Source organism: Arvicanthis niloticus, chromosome 24 (assembly GCF_011762505.2).
Source record: "Arvicanthis niloticus isolate mArvNil1 chromosome 24, mArvNil1.pat.X, whole genome shotgun sequence".
Lineage (NCBI taxonomy): Eukaryota > Metazoa > Chordata > Mammalia > Rodentia > Muridae > Arvicanthis > Arvicanthis niloticus.
This window is the reverse complement of record NC_133432.1, coordinates 16216539-16235033: the sequence shown is the minus strand read 5'-3', so window position 1 is coordinate 16235033 and position 18495 is coordinate 16216539. Positions and strand designations below refer to the sequence as shown.

The 18495-nt window shown below is 48.1% G+C and overlaps 1 protein-coding gene across 1 annotated transcript in view; it reads right to left on the bottom strand.

Moving 5' to 3' along the window:
* Tmem132b (transmembrane protein 132B) overlaps positions 1-18495 on the bottom strand; it is a 256319-nt gene that overhangs the window by 151903 nt on the left and 85921 nt on the right. Inside the window, exons 2-3 of the mRNA XM_076922970.1 lie at positions 16058-16949; positions 2312-2458 (exon numbers count right to left, since the gene is read on the bottom strand). Of these exons, the coding sequence (XP_076779085.1) occupies positions 2312-2458; positions 16058-16949 (1039 nt within the window). The remainder of the gene's footprint in view (positions 1-2311; positions 2459-16057; positions 16950-18495) is intronic.

Here is an 18495-nt window from a genome sequence, read left to right as displayed (position 1 = left end):
TGTGGTCCATGGATAAGCCACCACCATTAGTAGCCATGAGAACACAAGATTGGAAGATACCCAAGAAGCCACACAGAATCCTGTTGTGTGAACCCACTATAGAAATAGGCACCTCTGTCTTTGCTATGTGAGTTCATGAATCCCTTTACAGCATCCATTTTGGGGCGATTGGAACCTTTGCACCTGGAAGCCCTTGAGCCAATGTTGACAAACTCAGGACCCAGGGCGCCTGGCAGGCACATTCAGATATCCAGGGAAGCCCTGGTCATGTGATGTCACAGCCCACACTCCATCCCCTGACATGGTCTGCCCTAGAGTGTGATTGATGAGTTCTGAGTGGGAGGTGTCATAACCAGCATCAGACCACTCAGCCTGAGTCACTCTTCCTCCTGGAAGACATTCACAGGAAGCACAGTGCAGCTGTGGGGTTGGCTGGGGTCACATGAGAAGTGACAGCACACACCGCGCAAGTCCATTGAAAAAGCTCAGCCTCAGCTCTCACAGGACCCCACTCACGAGCCACGCTGACTCATCCCCAAGGCCCATGTGTCTCCTGGGCACAAAAGACCCAAAGCTAGAGAAGAGAGAGAAGAGGCTAAGATGATGTACAGGGTGCGTGTCTCAGCGACCAGGGCATTGATTGGGCTTCACCCTGGGTGGCATCTGAGCTGGTGGCATGGTCAGCAGCCATTCATCCAGGACTGCTCCTTGGCCCAAGGTGGGGAGACAGACAGGCAGGCAGGCAGGCAGATAGACAGACAGACGGACAGACAGACAGACAGACAGACAGATGCTCGGTATGAGAAGAAAATAGCTGTGGCAAGGGGTAGGGCTGTTGAGCCAGGGATCTTCCCACCCTCTTCTGCTGAAGTGGTGAAGCCCCTCCTTACCCTTCCCTCACCCCTCCCTCACCCCTCCCTCACCCTTCCCTCACTCTCCCTCACCCCTCCTCACCCCTCCCTCACCCCTCCTCACCCCTCCCTCACCCCTCCTCACCCCTCCCTCACCCTTCCTCACCCCTCCTCACCCCTCCCTCACTTTCCTTCACCCCTCCCCATCCCTCCCTCACTCTTCCCACACACCTCCCTCATCCCTCCTCACCCCTCCCTCAACCCTCCTTCACCTCTCCCTCACCTCTTCTTCACCCTCCTTACCCTTCCCTCACCTCTCCCCATCTCTCCTTCACCCCTCCTCACCCCTCCCTCAACTCTCCCTCACCCCTCCCTTACTTCTTCTTCACCTCTCCCCACCTCTCCCTCACCCCTTCCTTACCTCTCCCTCATCCCTCCCTCACCTCTCCCTTACCCCTCCTCACCCACTCACCACTCCCCACGCCCAGGCCAGATTCTGAGGATTGCAAAGAAACTGGACTTGAGATTCTGGATCCACGGCCACCCCACCCCCAACCCCCCACTTCTACTCCCACCCCAATGAGTGGGTTCAACACAACAGAAAAGGCTCATTTAAGCAGCCAGGGGCCAGAGATGGCTCAACAGATAAAGGTGTGTGTATCTTGCACCTAAGGACTTAAATTGAACCCCCGGGCCCATAGGAGATGATGAACCAACCCTTGAAAGCTGTCCTCTGACCTCCACATGCACCATGACTTGAAGACAGACTGACAGATGCACACACTAATAATAGCAGTAATAATAAATAATAACAATTTTAAATTTTTGAAGAAAAATAAACAGACAGTCAGCTGATAGCTGTGAGGATCCTGCTTGCTTTTTCCCCCCTTCTCCCTCTCCCTCTGGCCCCACTCGCTCTGGCTCAAAGGTTTTTATTTGTTTATTATATGTTAAGTACACTGTACTTAAAGGTTTTTATTTGTTTATTATGTGTTAAGTACACTGTAGCTGTCTTCAGACACCCCATAAGAGGGCATCAGACCCCATTACAGATGGTTGTGAGCCACCATGTGGTTGCTGGAAATTGAACTCATGACCTCTGGACAAGCAGTCAGTGCTCTTAACCTCTGAGCCATCTCGCCAGCGCCCCCTGCTTACTTTTTAAAAAGTAATTTCCCTCTGGCTCTCTAACTGATCCGTTCTCACCATCTCAGCCTTCAGTTCTTCTTGGAAACAACAGTAATAACAATATGGTTGTCAGACTGTAAACTGTGATAAATGAAAATCAGGCGGCGGCCTCACTATGTACTGTGCATGGAATCATAAAGGACGGATGCTCCTGGCCGCTGTGCATCCCTGCTGTGGCTGCACCAGGCTGGCGCGGCTGAAGGAAGGTCCACCCACCATCCTGAGCATGTTTCTCCGTCTTTCTCTAGTATACCACACATCACAGGGCTCACCTGCTCTGGGTGTCCGGGTGATGGCCCATGCAGGACAGAGCAGCCGTGGTCTGGGTACCGTCCTGCTCAATTTCCTCCTGCACTGCCCACTGGTCTTCGTGGCTCACCCTCACGGCCGTTATCTTCACACCCGCAGCCGCCTTGATTCTATGACATAAGAAGAAAGTAGATGCATGAGAAAATAGGCTTCACCTGGCCAGGACCATGGAAGACATTGTGGTGGTCTGAGTAGACTACCCCCTACCCCCATACACTCATGTGTTTGGATGCCTGGCCCATAGGGAGTGGCACTATCAGGAGGTGTGGCCTTGTTGGAGGAAGTGCATCACTGTGGGGCGGAGCTTTGAGGTCTCCTATGCTCAGGCTTTACTCAGTGTGGAATGAGATCCTCCTCCTGGCTACCTTTGGATCGACACAGAATTCTTGGCTCCTCCCCCACCACATCTGCCTAGATGCTGCCGTGCTTCAGGTCATGATGATACTGGACTGAATCTCTTAAACTGTAAGCCAGCCCCGATTAAATGCTGTTCTTTATAAGAGTTTCCTTGGTCATGGTGTCTCTTCACAGCAATGAAACCCTAGCTAAGACAGACAGCATCTGTAATCACATGAAGATTCCCTTCCCTGGAGGCTAGAAGTTGTGAATAGCTTTTCTCTAAGACTGATCTTAGGGACAGCGAGATGGCTCAGTGGTTGAGGCGCTTGCTGCCAAGCCTGATTCTCTGAGTTCAGCATCCAGAACCCACATGGCGGAAGGAGAGAACCAGCTCCCTCAAGGTGTCCTCTGACCTCTGCACACCACCGTGACCCAGGTGCCCACTCCACACATACAAAATAAAGAAATAAATGTAAGGAAAAAATGTATTGCTGATACGCTGATATGTTCCAGACCATAGGCAAACCCTGAACTGGGGAAACTGAGGCAGGAGAATTGCTACAAGTTCAAGGCCAACCTGGGCTACACGGTGAGACCCTGTCTCAAGAATAAATAAGCAAATAAATGAATCTTGTCCCTTTTACAGGCACCACAGAGTGTTGTCACACACCTCCATTTTCCCGTCACTGGGTTTAAAATGAATGGTTTTATGCAAGTTTTATGTTAATATTAATAAGAGTGGCAAGGGGACAGCAAGATGGATCAGTTGGTAAAGGTGCTTACCATCAAGCCTGAAGACCTGAGTTCAACCCCTGGGACCCACGTGGTGGAGGGAGAGAACAGAGTCATACAATGTATCCTCTGGTAGCCAATAAATATATGAATAACAGTAATAAAAATTATATGAGAGGGAGGACAGAGGTAAGTGACCCATTCCAGGAGTGAGTGAAATGAGAGAGGGGGCAGTATATGTGTTAATGGGTGATGTCCATAGGTGACCTATCCTGAAGCCTAGTTCTGTCCCCTGCCTTAGGGAGTCTGGAGCGGACTCAGAGATGCCAACCCCTGAGTGTCCATCAGATCCAAAGACAGGACTCTGCCCCCCTCTCCCTCCCTGTGACCACCACAGCCCTAGCCTGGACAGCACACCCCAGAGGCTCCAATGTCATTCATGTGCCACCGCCTCTCCTGCATCTGAGCAACCATTCTTCCTGATGGAGTTGGGCCTTAATCTCCTCCTCCACAAAGCTTTCTTTCTTGACACTATGATACCCTAGCAGTTAATTTATGCATGCCACGAACAGAGGTGTCCTGTTTCATCCCTGCCTCTAGGCAAAGGGCTGAGGGAAGAGGGTGTTCCAGAACCTATGTCTACATTCAAAGTCCTTCTTCTCACCGAAGCTGCATCCTCTGGCCTGTGGGTCCTCTAACAACTCACACAGGGGTCTTTCCCACACATACAACGGCTCAGACCCCTTCATCACACCACTGATGGTCAGAGCGGAAGTGGGAATCAGATGGTCAGAGGGAAGTATGAATCATTTGCTGGTTAGCCCACAGAGACCCCTCCCTGTGAGACCTGAGCTGTATCACTGAGCCTGTAAGTCTCAGTGTCTCCTGAATGAGAGTCCCTCATCCACTGTGGTCTTAAGAGGGATTAAGGATGCTCACAGGAGAGTGGATAAAAGGCCACCACTAGTGGCTGAATTCAAACATGGAAGTACTAAGAACTAAGATCTGGCTGGGCTCCCTACTGTCAGGCATCCTGAGCGCTGCTCTGAGTCTCCAGGAAGAATCTAGCCATTCCTTCTAGGTATTTCCTGGTCCTAATTCTGGGCAGAAAATTTTTCCCACCTTTCCAATGATACACACACACTCACATGCACACAATTCTGCACATGTCACCAAGCTTTCGAAGGATACCCCGACTCCTTCAGACACCTGACTCTCTCCAGCTCTCACACACAGATGCTCTGTCCCACAGTGAGCTCTCTTCTCATAGCCACAGGGTGATTGCAACAACACCAGACCGCATATCTTTATCCTCAGTTTAAAAAGATAAAATTCTCCTCCTGAGAACAAAACTCTTAAAGCCAGTTTTTACAGGCTGAATTTGATGGGGTTTTTTTCCCCCCGTAATGGATGAGGTTTGTCCCATATCAGAAGGGTTTAAAAAGAAAAGGATGCCGAAAAGAAATTCAAGTCATAGAGGAAGAAATGCATGCTGGGTATTAAAAACACTTGTAAAGCCAAATTGTTGATATGCCACCCGTCTCTTAAGCACAAGTTATAAAATTCTTCTTAAAGCTCAGCATCCCAACTAAATCCCCCTTAACTTCAGGCTATATTTGTTAAAACGATTTAAGCTCACAGAAATTCAGGTCTTAAATATTCACTAACCTTGTTTTAGAAAAAAAAAATTATGTATCTTCAGACTTGGGGATATTCTTAGCACTTGGTATTTTAAAACTACAATATCCAAAGCTACGTGGAAAAGATTAGTGGCCCCGCTGCTGCGGTGAGCCGGAAGTTTCCAAGGCTAAACAATAAAAGTTACCACCGCAACGTGTCCAGAACATGTAAGGAAAGTTAGCCGAGTGACTCGGTAACAGGTTAGCACATAGGAGAAGTCTTCCGGGGAATGAAGCTGTCAAAGTGCAAGGTTTGGGGGCTGAGGAGCGGGCTCGGTTTGTAAAAAGCTTGATGTTCGCCGGGCAGTGGTGGCGCACGCCTTTAATCCCAGCACTTGGGAGGCAGAGGCAGGCGGATTTCTGAGTTCGAGGCCAGCCTGGTCTACAGAGTGAGTTCCAGGACAGCCAGGGCTACACAGAGAAACCCTGTCTCGAAAAACCAAAAAAAAAAAAAAAAAAAGCTTGATGTTCTTGCAGAGGACCTCAGTTGGGTTCCCAGCACACAGACCAGGAGGCTGTAACCCCAGCTCCAGGGGGAAATCTAACGCCCCATCTTCTGGCCTCTGCAGATAACTGCATGGACATGCACATAAAGACAGTTGCCTGAATTCAGGTATCTGGAGGATGGAGGAGGCAGTCATACTGTGAGCACGGTTTTGAACAACTATTTAAATCTGAAAGATAGCAGAGAAAAAAAAACCCAGGCAAGGAGACCTTCGATGCCACATAAGACCTGTCGTGGCACCCACAGAGTAGACGGGGTCTCTCTTCTGCACTCTCCGGAATGGATGCCGAAAATACATTTATTTTTAGCCTTTGGGTCAGAGGGAAAATGGGAGGCTCTAAAGAAACAAGAAGATCTCTGAGAAGCATGGGGCTTAGCTCCAAGATCAGGGATGGGCAGGGTCTTCTGTGTGCAGGTATGAGCATCCCCTTAGTGGCACATGGGGAGGCCAAACAAGTCAGGTACGTCTGCAGGAAATTATCAACATGTCTGACACTCTGTCTCAGCTAAAACTTACTTACTTAGCTTAATTTATTTATTTGACACAGGGTCTCACTATGTAGCAGCCCTGGCTGGCCTGGAACTTGCTCTGTAGATCAGGCTGGCCTAGAACTCATGGTGATCCACCTGCCTCTGCCTTCTGAGTATGCAGGGACTAAAAAATGTGTGTCGCCACACTTGAGTATATAGAGAAAACGGTCGGGCCCGGTGAGACTCCTGTCTGCTTTGTGATACAAGCTGTGTGTTTGTGACTTTTCTCATTACTTACAAAACATCTCGTAAGAACGATTTACAGAAAGCGGGGCTTATTCTGATTCACAGTTTAAAAGCACAGCCCATCATGGAGAGAAGGCGCAGCGGCAGGCGCGTGAGCCAGCTGGTCACACAGCATCCACAGTCAGGAAGCAGAGAGAGATGGAAGCTGGTTCTCAGCTCACTGTCACCTTTGTATTCAGTCCAGGACCCCAGCCCGTGGGATGATGCCACCTATGTTCAAGGCAGATTTTCCCACCTCAATTAACCCAATCTGAAAACTCCCTCATAGGCATGCCCAGACCCCTGTTTCCTAGGTCGTAATAAATAATGTCAATTTGCCAGTCCCGGCCATCATACTGAGCATGCCCAAAGGATGTTACCTTCCCCCACTCTTCTTCCGACCGTGTTCTGTGACCCTGAGCTAAGCAAGCTGGAAAGCATACCTGCCCTTCCTTCTTGAGTCCTGACCTTAAACTGAGCATGCTTAGGAAGGTGCTCCCCATCACCGACCAGAGGGTGCTCCCACTTGAAAACGTCATGGACAGTCTCCCCAATAAAAATCACCACACTTCCTTTGCTTGGAAGAGCACTACTCTAGAAATAGCGTCAATGCTATTAGCTCCTAGGGCATAATCTTTCCACCAAGCTTTCATTTCTTGGCCACACGTGTGTGAGCTTTGGGCTAAGCTGGGCACCCGCTGCCTTCCCTCGTCTCTCTTTGCTTCCACCCTAGAAAGCTAGGATGCACACATCTCGAGACACACGCCCACACAGAGACGAGACATCAGGTGTCTTCTTCTGTTATTCTCTATCTTAGTCCTTTACAATGGTATCTCTCTATTGGTCTGGAGAGAAGTCCCAGTGGTTAGAGCACTGGCTGGTTTTTTTTCCAGGAGAGCCAGGTTCTATTCACAGCACCTACACAGTGGCTCACAATAGTCTGTAACTTTCCTGGAGATCCAAAGCTGCCTTCTGCTTTCTCAGGCACCAGGCCTGCAAGTGGTAAACAAACATACATGCAGGCAAAAACAAACAAACAAACAAACAATACACTTATACATACAAAATAAACATAAACTTACAAAATCAAGATGGGGTCTCTCACTGAACTTGAAGTACATCTTGAGGCTAGTAGACTGGTTGGCCAACAATCCCCCAGCACCCCCCTGTCTCCACGCCTCACAGGCACAAAAAGCCATGCTGGACTTCTTACATGGGTGCTGTGGATTTGATCTCAGGTCCCCACGCATGTACAGCAGCCAGCCAGCACTCTTAACCCACTGAGCCATCTCCCTAGCCCTTTGTCAGGCATCTTTGAGCCTTAGCTTTCTCTCTCTAAAGCCATAAGTACTCAATGTCTCTGTGCTGGATAGTTTCCTGTTAACTTGACATGAGCTTAAGTGATAGGAGAGAAGGGAATGTCAATTAAGAAAATGCCTCCATAAGATCCAACTGTACAGCATTTTTTAATTAGTAATTGATGGAGAGGGTCCAGCCAACTGTGGATGGCGCTGCCCCTGGGCTGGTGGTCCTAGTTTCTATAAGAAAGCAGGCTGAGCAAGCACAGGAAGCAAACCAGTAAGCAGCATCCCTCCATGGCCTCTGCATCAGCTCCTGCCTCCAGGCTCCTGCCCTGTTTGAGTTCCTATCCTGACTTCCTTTGATCGTGAAGTATGATGTAGAAGCATAGCCAGATAAACCCTTCCCCTCCCCCAAGTTGCCTTGGTCATGGTGTTTCATCACAGAAAAAGGAACCCTAAGACAATGTCTAACATATTCCTGAAAGTAAAATAGTGTTAATACAGAGGTAATACTTGGGTAAAGATTGTTTTCTGGGCATATATTTGAGCACCTAAATCAGAAAGAACTGAAGCTGCCCCTGAGCTGTCCATGTCCATCTCTTACACCAGTGCCACTGAATATTAAGTGACAAAACCCATCCAGTCTCTGACATTTCTGCCATACAGAGGACCAGCCAAAATCCACCCTGTGTTCACAGAAGGCGCACAAAAAGTTAGCCCTGCAACTCAAGGGCAAAAGGAGGGGATGGAGAAAGGCTGTTTAATATTCGCTTCATCCTTGTGAGAAAAGAAAGCAAATATTAAATCAAGGAAATCTCTGGAAACAGTCAGAGAGCTCGCCTTTGTCGCATCCATCACTTTGGTAATAAATATTAATAAACAAACCTAAGACAGAAAAAAAAAAAGCCGCAATTCATAACTCAAAAGTCGCCTGACCTTTTATGGAATTAAACTCATTTTCTGTCAAGGCTGCTATTTGTAGAATGTTTCTGGTAATGTACATTTTTCACAGATCTACCAAAGTATCTTCCAATGGGGTCTTTTACAGGGACTCGTACAATGCAGTAAGATGCTTTTCTCGATCCCTCGGACACGCGCAGGGGTTCATTCACTCTGATGCGTAGGGTATGCCCTGTTTAAGGACATTGTCTGCAAGCAGAGTGCTCACAGCCACCAAGACACACGCACGTGCACAGGACACTCAAACAGGTCCACCTTCAGCACCTTTCTCTCACCACACTAGTTCTTATCCACAGAACTTTCTTCCAAGCTCTAGACCCACAGATGAATGAATACTTGAAATCACCTCTTAAGGGTGCCAAGGACAGGGGCTGGAGAGATGGATCAGTGGTTAAGAGCACTCATTGCTCTTGCAGGGGCAGAGGTTTGGTTCCTAGAACCCACATCAGGGCGCACAGTCATCTGTAACTACAGTCCCAGGGAGATCCAACGCCCTCTTCTGGCTTCTGCAGACACTTCGTGCACGCGGTACGTATACATACATGCAGGCATATTTAAATTAAAATAAACAAATCTAGGGCTGGCGAGTTGGCTCAGCAGTTAAGAGCACTGGCTGCTCTTCCAGAGGTCCTGAGTTCAATTCCCAGCAACCACAGAGTGGCTCACAACCATCTGTAATGGGATCTAACGCCCTCTTCTGGTGTGTCTGAAGACAGCTACAATGTACTAATAAATAAATAAATAAATAAATAAATAAATAAATCTTTTTAAAAATAAATAAATAAACAAATCTAAAAGAAAGGGGGTGAGGAAATCCCAAGGACTCGCGTCCTTAAAACATTCCTGATTGAACTAGGCCTCAGCCCATCCATAAATATAAACAAAACCACCCCATGTCTCTTGTCCCCCTTCCTTCAAAAAGAACCACCAGCCACTGAATAACCCAAACCAGGAATTGTGCACACACACCTCAATATTTACATAGAGTTCAGAGGTCAATGCTCAGGCCCCTGTTCTTCCATGATGGCTGGGGACTTCAGATAATCTGGCCTGTGCAGCAAGCACTTTTACAGGCTGGGCCGTCTTGCCACCCCACATACACACACCTCTTTACTTTCTAATGTTTAAATTTATTTCCATCCTCATTTGGCCAGACTAACATTTTCAACAGGAGTTAAGCGACCCCTCCCAAGCCACCCACACACCCCCTCTGAGGTCTCCTGCCCTGTTCAAAGACAGAGAGGTAGCTATCATCCTGGAGATCCCTGCACGGTTAGAGACGCAAAGAACAGGAAGCAGGCAGTCTTTTCACCATCCACCCATATGAGTTGCCCCTGAGTACAATCAGGGTGGCTCCCAGGGTCCCTTAGGGTCAGTACTGGGGTGAGGTGGTGTTCAGATGCTTCTCCCACCAGTCTTAAAGCCAAGAGAACTTTTAGAAGGCCGCTCTCATCCCATCTGCTGAGACCCAAGGCAGTGAACTCAAGTGCCTCCAAGGACCAAGCTGGAATGCACAGGGCACTTGGCCGGTGGATTCCCTGGTGAGTTGATAACAAAGGTTGGGATTGAAGGTATGTGTGAACCATCTTTAAATTTTTGGTATTGATAATGACGGTGGATGTGATGGGACCAAGCTGCCTCAAGTTCTTGCCTCAGCATCCCTGCTATGATGGATGATAACCTGGTATTATGAGCTAAAGCAAACCCCTTCCCACCCCCAAGTTGTTTTGCATCAGGATGTTTCATTACAGCAACCGACGTGAAACCAGGACACCCGGGAACCTGCTTCCTTCATCCAGATCCCCCACCCCCAACCCAAAGCCACCACCCCACCATCTTTCTATGAAACCAGACTTTGCTAGTGGTGATTCAAGCCAGAAGCGCCCAGAACTGCCAACATCTGACACTTGACTAGCAGTACCAGCTAGTGACACTGCTGTGAGACAGCACGGAATCTTTAAGGGGTGGGGCCTCGTGGGGGAAATGAGTCGCTGGAGGTGTTACCCAAAAGTATGAGCCACCTAGCTCCCAGCCCAAGCTCCCTCTGCTTCCTGGTGGGCAGACACTGTATAAAAAGGGGGACACAGATGGCTGCTTCCTAACTGTAATTCTGCTGCTGTTATAAATCATAAAGTAGATATCTGATATTTTCAATGGTCTTAGGTGACCCCTGTTGGAAGGGTCATTTAATCGCCCCTCCCCCCAGGCATTGTGACACATAGGTTAAGACCAGCTGAGTTAGAGGGACACACACCATCACATGGCCTTTCTGGTCCTGGAAATCCCTGGATCATCCTGTAGCATTTTGCTTTTTCCCAGGTACCATTTGTATAACTATTTCCGATTTTTCCTTAAAACTGGCCGACTTTACATTACCTCCTCTAGGAAGAGAGAGACACGTTGGCTCTTGCCATGAAAACCGAAGCAGCTTCTCTTTTGGTAAAGGGAAAGAAAACCCTAAAATAAGTACAATGAAAACAGAACAATGTTACTGAATTCCAGCCAGACGCTGCAATCTGCCAAGGGCTCGGAGCCTGGGCCCATGGGTTCTCATTGTTCTCGACACAATAAAGCAACAGATGAGATTCACAGGTGGCCATGGGGCACCGTAGACCATCTCCCTGAAGTACCTGGGATGGAAGACAGGTAGACCCCAGTGACCAAAGACCTGTCCTCCATACTCTCACCTCCCGGTGCATTCTGGGTATCACCCGAACTTCACTTCCCCACGGCTGGCGTTTCCCCAGGTGCGAGGACACACTGCCGTGCAGATGGTGTATAGCCAACATCCATTGCAGAACATGGTAACTTTTAGAAGGAGGACGAGCTAACAAAACATAGCACTGGAACAACGCAGAGGTGAGTCTATGTTTGTGCTGGGTCTCGCCCAACCAGGCTGTGGCTTCCTCAGAATGCCTATCCCGTCACCATGGAAACAAGAAGCTGCTTCAGCAAAGACAGTCAAACTTTCTACTCGGTGTTCCACTGTGTCTTGGGCTCCCGCAAGACCACAGCAGCCACCAGTCACAGAACAAGTCACCCGGGGCTGATAATTATGTAACCCAGAGGGTGCTGCACACACCTGCACCCTGCTTCCTTCTCTCCTGCATCAATGCAGTTTCTTTTAAGCTCAAAAAGCAGAGGAGGGTGATGCTCTGTTCCTGGCTGCAATTAACTCCAGAAATATTGTGTCCTTTCGCAATGAGGTCAACCTCTGTGCACAGACCTGGGGAGTCTCTGAGGAGATTGACGCTGGGCTTTAATAGGGTGGGCTGCAGCCTCTCCTCCCATCTCTCTCTCTCTCTCTCTCTCTCTCTCTCTCTCTCTCTCTCTCTCTCTCTGTGTGTGTGTGTGTGTGTGTGTGTGTGTGTGTGTGTGTGTAAGCAAGCATGTGCATGCACATGAGGGGTCTCTATGTGGCTGTCTCTGTCTGTTTCTTTCTCTTTCTCCTTGCCTCTCTGTCTCTTCATCTTTCTGTCTTTGTGTGTGTATGTCTCTCTGTATCTCTGTCTCTCTGTGTCTCTGTCTTTCTTTGTCTCTCTTTGTCTCTCTCTGTCTCATTCTGTCTTTCTCTCTCTCTCTCTCTCTCTCTCTCTCTCTCTCTCTCTGTCTCTCTTTCTCATACATACACACACACACACACACACACACACCAGTCTTGAACCGGAAAAACAAACACGATGGTTAATTCTGGTTATCAAACCTGGAATCAACTGAAAGCCAAACTTCTGGGCATTCCTGGAGTTTTCTTGATCAAATTTCTTCAAGTGGAAGAGCCTGCGCTAAACCTGGGCTGTACCCTTCTGGTGGTGGCTGGGATGAAAAGACACACCGGAAGGAAGCTTTGCTTTTTGCATGCTCATCCTCACTCTCACGGGCTGGTTCATCTGTCCTGTCGCTGTAGCTGGTATTCAATCCAACATCTTCAAGATCCCAACATGGGCTGAAGACCAGCAACTCTCCAGGAGTCCTCCAGGACTCGCTCCACCAGGAGACTAGGACTGCAGAGACATCCAGCCTCAGGGCCTGAACAACTTATAGGATTCTCTGTCTTCAGTCAGGAGACAGCTACTGGACAACCCGGACTGCATCCTGTGAGTTACTCTAATAAATACCCTTCTGTTACATGTGTTCATCCACTCCATTCGGTCCCTTCGGAGGAGACCATGGTTGACCAGTGAATCCCACAGAGCCTTCCAGCCCCACCTCCCCAGTGCTGAGATTATAATCTCACACCACATGCCAAGCTTTTTTTTTATTGCATAGGTTCTGGGGATGGAACTCAGGTCCTCCTGCTTGCAAAGCAAGAAATTTAACCACCTAAACTTTCTTCAAGCCTGCTTAGCATCTGAGAGAGTTCTGCATGCTCAAACGAGCCACCCAGGACTGCATATTGAAAGAAGCAACCCTGTGCATCTAAGTGAACATTGTCTTGGCCACTGGTTGGCCCCAAGCATGAGGCTGATTGTCACGCTAATTTTTCACCCATGTTTATACATAGACGTGGCTTTTTTTTTTTTTTTAAATCTCAGCTCAACTATTCCAGTACATTGTGTCTTATCTAGATGCTGCAAAATTTCCATAACAGCAGAATTTACATACAGATGGCAAATAAATAAAGCTTGCCTGTGGTTTGGTCTGTGGTTCTTGTGGTCAGAGGGTCCTCTTAGGGCTTTATGAACTTGCTCAGTGATGGAATGTTCTATCGATCTTACAGATTGCTGCGGTGCGATCCAGCCCCGCTCCGAAATGAAATTAATTCTCAACAGTTCTTCTGCTATGTGAAGGCACCAAAATTGAGTTTCTTCTGTATGCAACGCTAGAAATATGTCTCATTTTTCCTTCAAGCCACAAAATGAGTTTCTCTCTCTCTGTCTCTCTCTCTCTCTCCGTCTCTCTCTCTCTCTCTCTCTCTCTCTCTCTCTCTCTCTCTCTCTCTCTGTGTGTGTGTGTGTGTGTGTGTGTGTGTGTGTGTGTGTGTGTCCCATTTTCCTTAATACCATGAAATGGCAATTAGCCTCTAGGGCACAGACTAATCAGCACAGAGATTGCCACTTGGAAGTCAGTCTAGGTGAGAAAGAAGGGAGGGGCAGTTTCCAGGATGCACGATGAACTGAGAAAAGCCAAACCACACCTCCACAGCAGCCCCCAGAGCACTCGTGCTGTCTCCGGGAGTTGAACCTTGGCAAGAAGCACTGAAGACCCGAGGGACCACACTGTTACTATCTGAACCAGCTGCCTTCTGTGTCTACATAGGGGAGACAGCATCTGTGAGTAAGCCCGGTTTAGATCTGGCCTAGATGAGCCACAGGACTGACTCCACCCCGGAGAATTTTAATGGAAAGCGACAGGAATTAGTCTCTAGTGAGAGAGTTCTAGGGCACTGGGGAAGGTCTGAGCTCCCCTTTCGAATCTGTTCTTAAACCTCTATGTCCAAAGGGATTCCCTAAACAGGAAGCCCAGAGTAATACACGTGTGTGCTGTTCATCTATTGAGCAGGGCCGAAACACATCAGGCCACAAACAGAGCTGCAAACGGCTACTCCATTTTTGGTTTTGGTTTTTTTGTTGTTGTTGTTTGTTTTTTGGTTTTGTTTTTGTTTTTGTTTTTTGCTGTCCTGAAACTCACTCTATAGACCAGCCTCAAACTCAGAGATTCACCTGCCTCTGCCTCAAAAGTGCTGGGATTAAAGGCATGTGCTACCAGCACCTGGCAATGTCCACTCTTGAAAGCTCAGTGTAAGGAAGGAGAGGACAGAGGTGGCTTAGTTTGGGTTTCTGTTGCTGCAAGGAAACACCATGACCAAAAGGCAAGTTGGGGAGGAGAGGGTTAATTCAGCTTACATTTCCACACTGCTGATCATCACCAAAGGAAGTCAGGACAGGAACTCAAATAGGACAGGAGCCTAGAGGCAGGAGCTGATGCAGAGGCCATGGAGGGATGCTGCTTACTGGATTGTTCCTCACAGCTTGCTCAGCCTGTTCTCTTATAGAACTCAGGACCACCAGCCCAGATATGGCACCACCCATCATGGACTGGGTCCTCCCCCATTGATCACTAATTGAAAAAAATGCCTTAGAGATGAATCTCAGGGAGGCATTTCCTCAACGGAGGCTCCTTCCTCTCTGATGACTCTAACTTATGTCCAGTAGACACAGCCAGCACAAGCAGTCAGAGAGGTTGGTTCACAACAAAACGAAGTGCTAAGAATGTTGAGAACAGCATTTGCTTTGCTGATGGAGTATCTCCCCAGCCCTAGATTCTTGCACTTAATATACTTGTGGGATCCCTGTCTCTCGCCTAAGCTCCTCCTTCCATCTGGACTCACCTTTGCTGCCAGCGCTCAAACCCTGCTCACCCTTCAGGGCTCTAGCTGATACCCTGTTGGCTTGTGGTGTACACACACACACACACACACACACACTCATATTCATATACACACTATACACACACATACAATCATACTCATACAGAGAGAGAGAGAGAGAGAGTCTTTTGCTACTCTGGCTTCAATTTGATCATTCATAAAGGGGTCAAAATCATCTGCTTTTGTAAATACATTGTATTGCAACCCACCCCTTCATCCTGGATGTTCTTCAGGCCACAACAACAAAGCTGAGAATGTCATCAGAGAGACAAAAGATGCCAGGCACAAAGAGCTGAATCACCACCAAGAGCTTTTCAGAATGCACCCCCCCCACACCCCTAACTGACATCTCATTAGCTCTCTGGCTCATGTGAGGGTCTCACCCTACTGGGCTCAAGGGCTGCAGAACTCTCAGTACTGAGCAACCCCACCATCCTTGCACTGAGAAATGACAGAACTCCAGAGTGACCACCACAACAGAGAGCTGTCCCCAGAAGGGCCCCCAGGTGCCTGAGATCATCGTACATCTGATGCATGGTACCCTAATTCCATCTTCTAAAGTATTCGCTGAACCATAAACACAAATCTCTTAAAGCTCACAAGTGTTGCTCTCAAGGACCCAAGAGCCACTTCTTTGGCATAGAATCCTCAGGAAAGATAAGGCTCTGTCTCCCAGGTTCTGGGTAGGGTGGAACTATAACAGTCACTGCCAGCAAAGAGATGAAGCAGGTGCCACATCCACACTGGTGACCCACAAGCACTCTGTCACTCTCTTTCAGCTTACTTCTCAACCTTCCTGATCCTCCCTCTGAAATTGCCTGCCCACCCCCTCACCCCCCACCCCCCACCACCCCCCACCCCTGCTCTCATGAAAACAGAGTTCTTCGCTGTTGGTAATTACTACATAAAACCCGTCCTCACGACCTTAGAATTGAATGACCTAGAATTGAATACATGAGCCTCTGACAGACCCCTCAACAGTGATCAAGTGACCAGCCCCATCCTAGTAGCTGACAGCTCAGGGTTCACCAAGAGTCAATTCTCACATCGGATGTCCCAAAACTACATACCGAAGAGTGAACTGCTCAGCCAGGGAGCCACTGGTCAGAGAAACCAAAAAGGTGGCCGTGTCCCCTTCTCGGATGAGGTTCAGAGGGATCGAGAGGGCCACATTGTCATCGAGGGTCACCAAGGACCACCGCAGGTCATCCTGGGTAGGGTAGACCACCACGCTGCCGATCCTCTCCCGGGCAGGGAGCACCGGCTGAAGCTCCTCCTGTTCTGAGTGGATATTGTTTTCCCATTTGCCCTCTTCCTCCAGTGGGCACTGGCCAGCCTCGTTGGCTGGATAAAGTGCAAAGAAGAGTTCCATGGCTGTGCCACCCAGCAACGCCGGAATCTCCTCCTGGGGTTCAAGGTCCAGACCTGAGCTGAACCACTCAGGCAGTAATTCCAGCTCTGCCACACACAGCCCAGGGGCCCCCTGCAGCCGGCAGCTGGCTGCCACCTCCCTGGCCTCTGGGAAGGCAAACATCTTGACGCACGGAAGATCATCTCCGGGGTCGCTTTCATCCCAGCCCATGCCAGTGACATAGAACAGTGTCTGCACTTTGGGTCTGTTGGAAAAGATGGAGCTGTCGAGGATATGGGATTTGAGCCTCCAGTTGAACGGGAACCTCTCCATAGTTCCAAAAGGGGTGGGCGTGAGCAGGAAGTCCCAGGGCACCGTCTTCTCTACGGAAAAGGGGCCATAGCTGGCATTGATGGCCGGAGGGCTCTGGGCTCGGTGGATGAAGAGTGTGGCAGACCGAGCCTGTAGGCTGGCGTTGCGCATGAGGTCCTGATTGGCCTCCTTGAGGAAGAAAGCCTCTTCTGCATCAGTGACGTGGAAGCTGGCCGGGAGATAGGCAGGCAGGGAAGAAAACCTCTGCAGGCTGTCTGCGACACCTCGACCTGTGCTCTCTGCACAAGAAAGAAGAGGTGAGTCAGGGATCAAGGTCTGCTCTGCTCTGTGATGAAGTCAGCATAATGGCATCTCTGCCCACCATCCCAGCAAGGTGCTCCATGGCCATACCCTTCTTCCCCTCCCATCATTGAAAACATCAAAAGAATATTAAGAATTTTCCAGGGAAGCCCAGTATAGAATGCAAAAGAGCCCCACTGGCCAAAAATCCAACAGTCCTTGAATTAAACAGTTTTTTTTCCAGAAGGTAAATGTTAACATTTCCCACACACGGCAGGCAAGCATAGGGAATGAGTTAGAAGCCTAGGACTCCACTTGGGTTGGGTTATATACACTCTGCTCCTCTAACAATGCATTTGGCAGCTGCTTACTGTGCACACATTCCTCTCTGAACAGTGCACCCAGCAACCTTGGACCCCTACCTACTTGGGCTATACTTACACTCCTCTCTCAATAATGAAATAGGTTTCTCCTCCCATGACAACAAGCAAACTTAGTTCCTATTCAAATACCTTCCCAATGTATCCAGATATGAAGAATGGAAAGGCCAATCTGGCCTGAACTGGTTTGGAATACATGCACCGTAAGGCAAGTTTGTGTCCTCAATTGAGTTTGTAGGGAGACTCCTAGAATTACCACCTTATACCTGTGTACAACTAGGAGTATGTTAGATTAAAACCAGATGTATCATGGGAAGGTTCATGCACACATAACTAAACCTCTATTTTTTTAATGTAATGCATGATGTTTGTGATCATATGTGCCATGTCACATACATGTAGAAGTCATAGGATGACCTGCAGGAGTTGGTTCTCTCACCATATGGGTCCTGGGATCAAACTCAGGTCCTCGGGCTTAGCAGCAAGTACCATTACCCACTGAGCCATCTCACCAGCCCTAAACCTCTCTTTACAACCTCAGGTATTCTATTATAGTAACTAAAGCAGATTGTCACAGACTTGGCTCTATTTGGATAAAGCTAAGGTTTATATATACATATGTACATACATGTACTTATATCTATATGTTTATGAAACCCAACGAAGATTATTTTTTCGCTCTTTACTATTTATTTTTCCACTTTCAATGTGTCATAATAACCAAGTACTATTCATTAAAATGTGTAATACACATGCAGAAAGAGGCTGTGTGTGTACTACGTGTTGTATATGTCTATGTGTGCATCTGTGTATGTAGCATGTGTACATATATGTGTGTATATGGTATGTGCATTTGTGCATGTGTATGTTAGGTATGTATTGCGTGTATAAGTGCATACACATGTTTGTGATATGTGTGTGTGTGTGTGTGTGTGTGTGTGTGTGTGTGTGTGTGTGTTATCTAGGTCTTACATACAAGTGGAAACATGACATTTTTCTTTCCAAGTCTAGATTACTTCACCAGATGAAATTTAAATTAGAGTCTGTTTAGGTATGCTGGTTTTTTTTTTTTGTTTTGTTTTGTTTTTTTTTTGTCTCTCCAAATGAGAAAATTACATTCCAGGTGAATTTTCCTGATGGAATAACTGACCAGCAGTCCACAGTG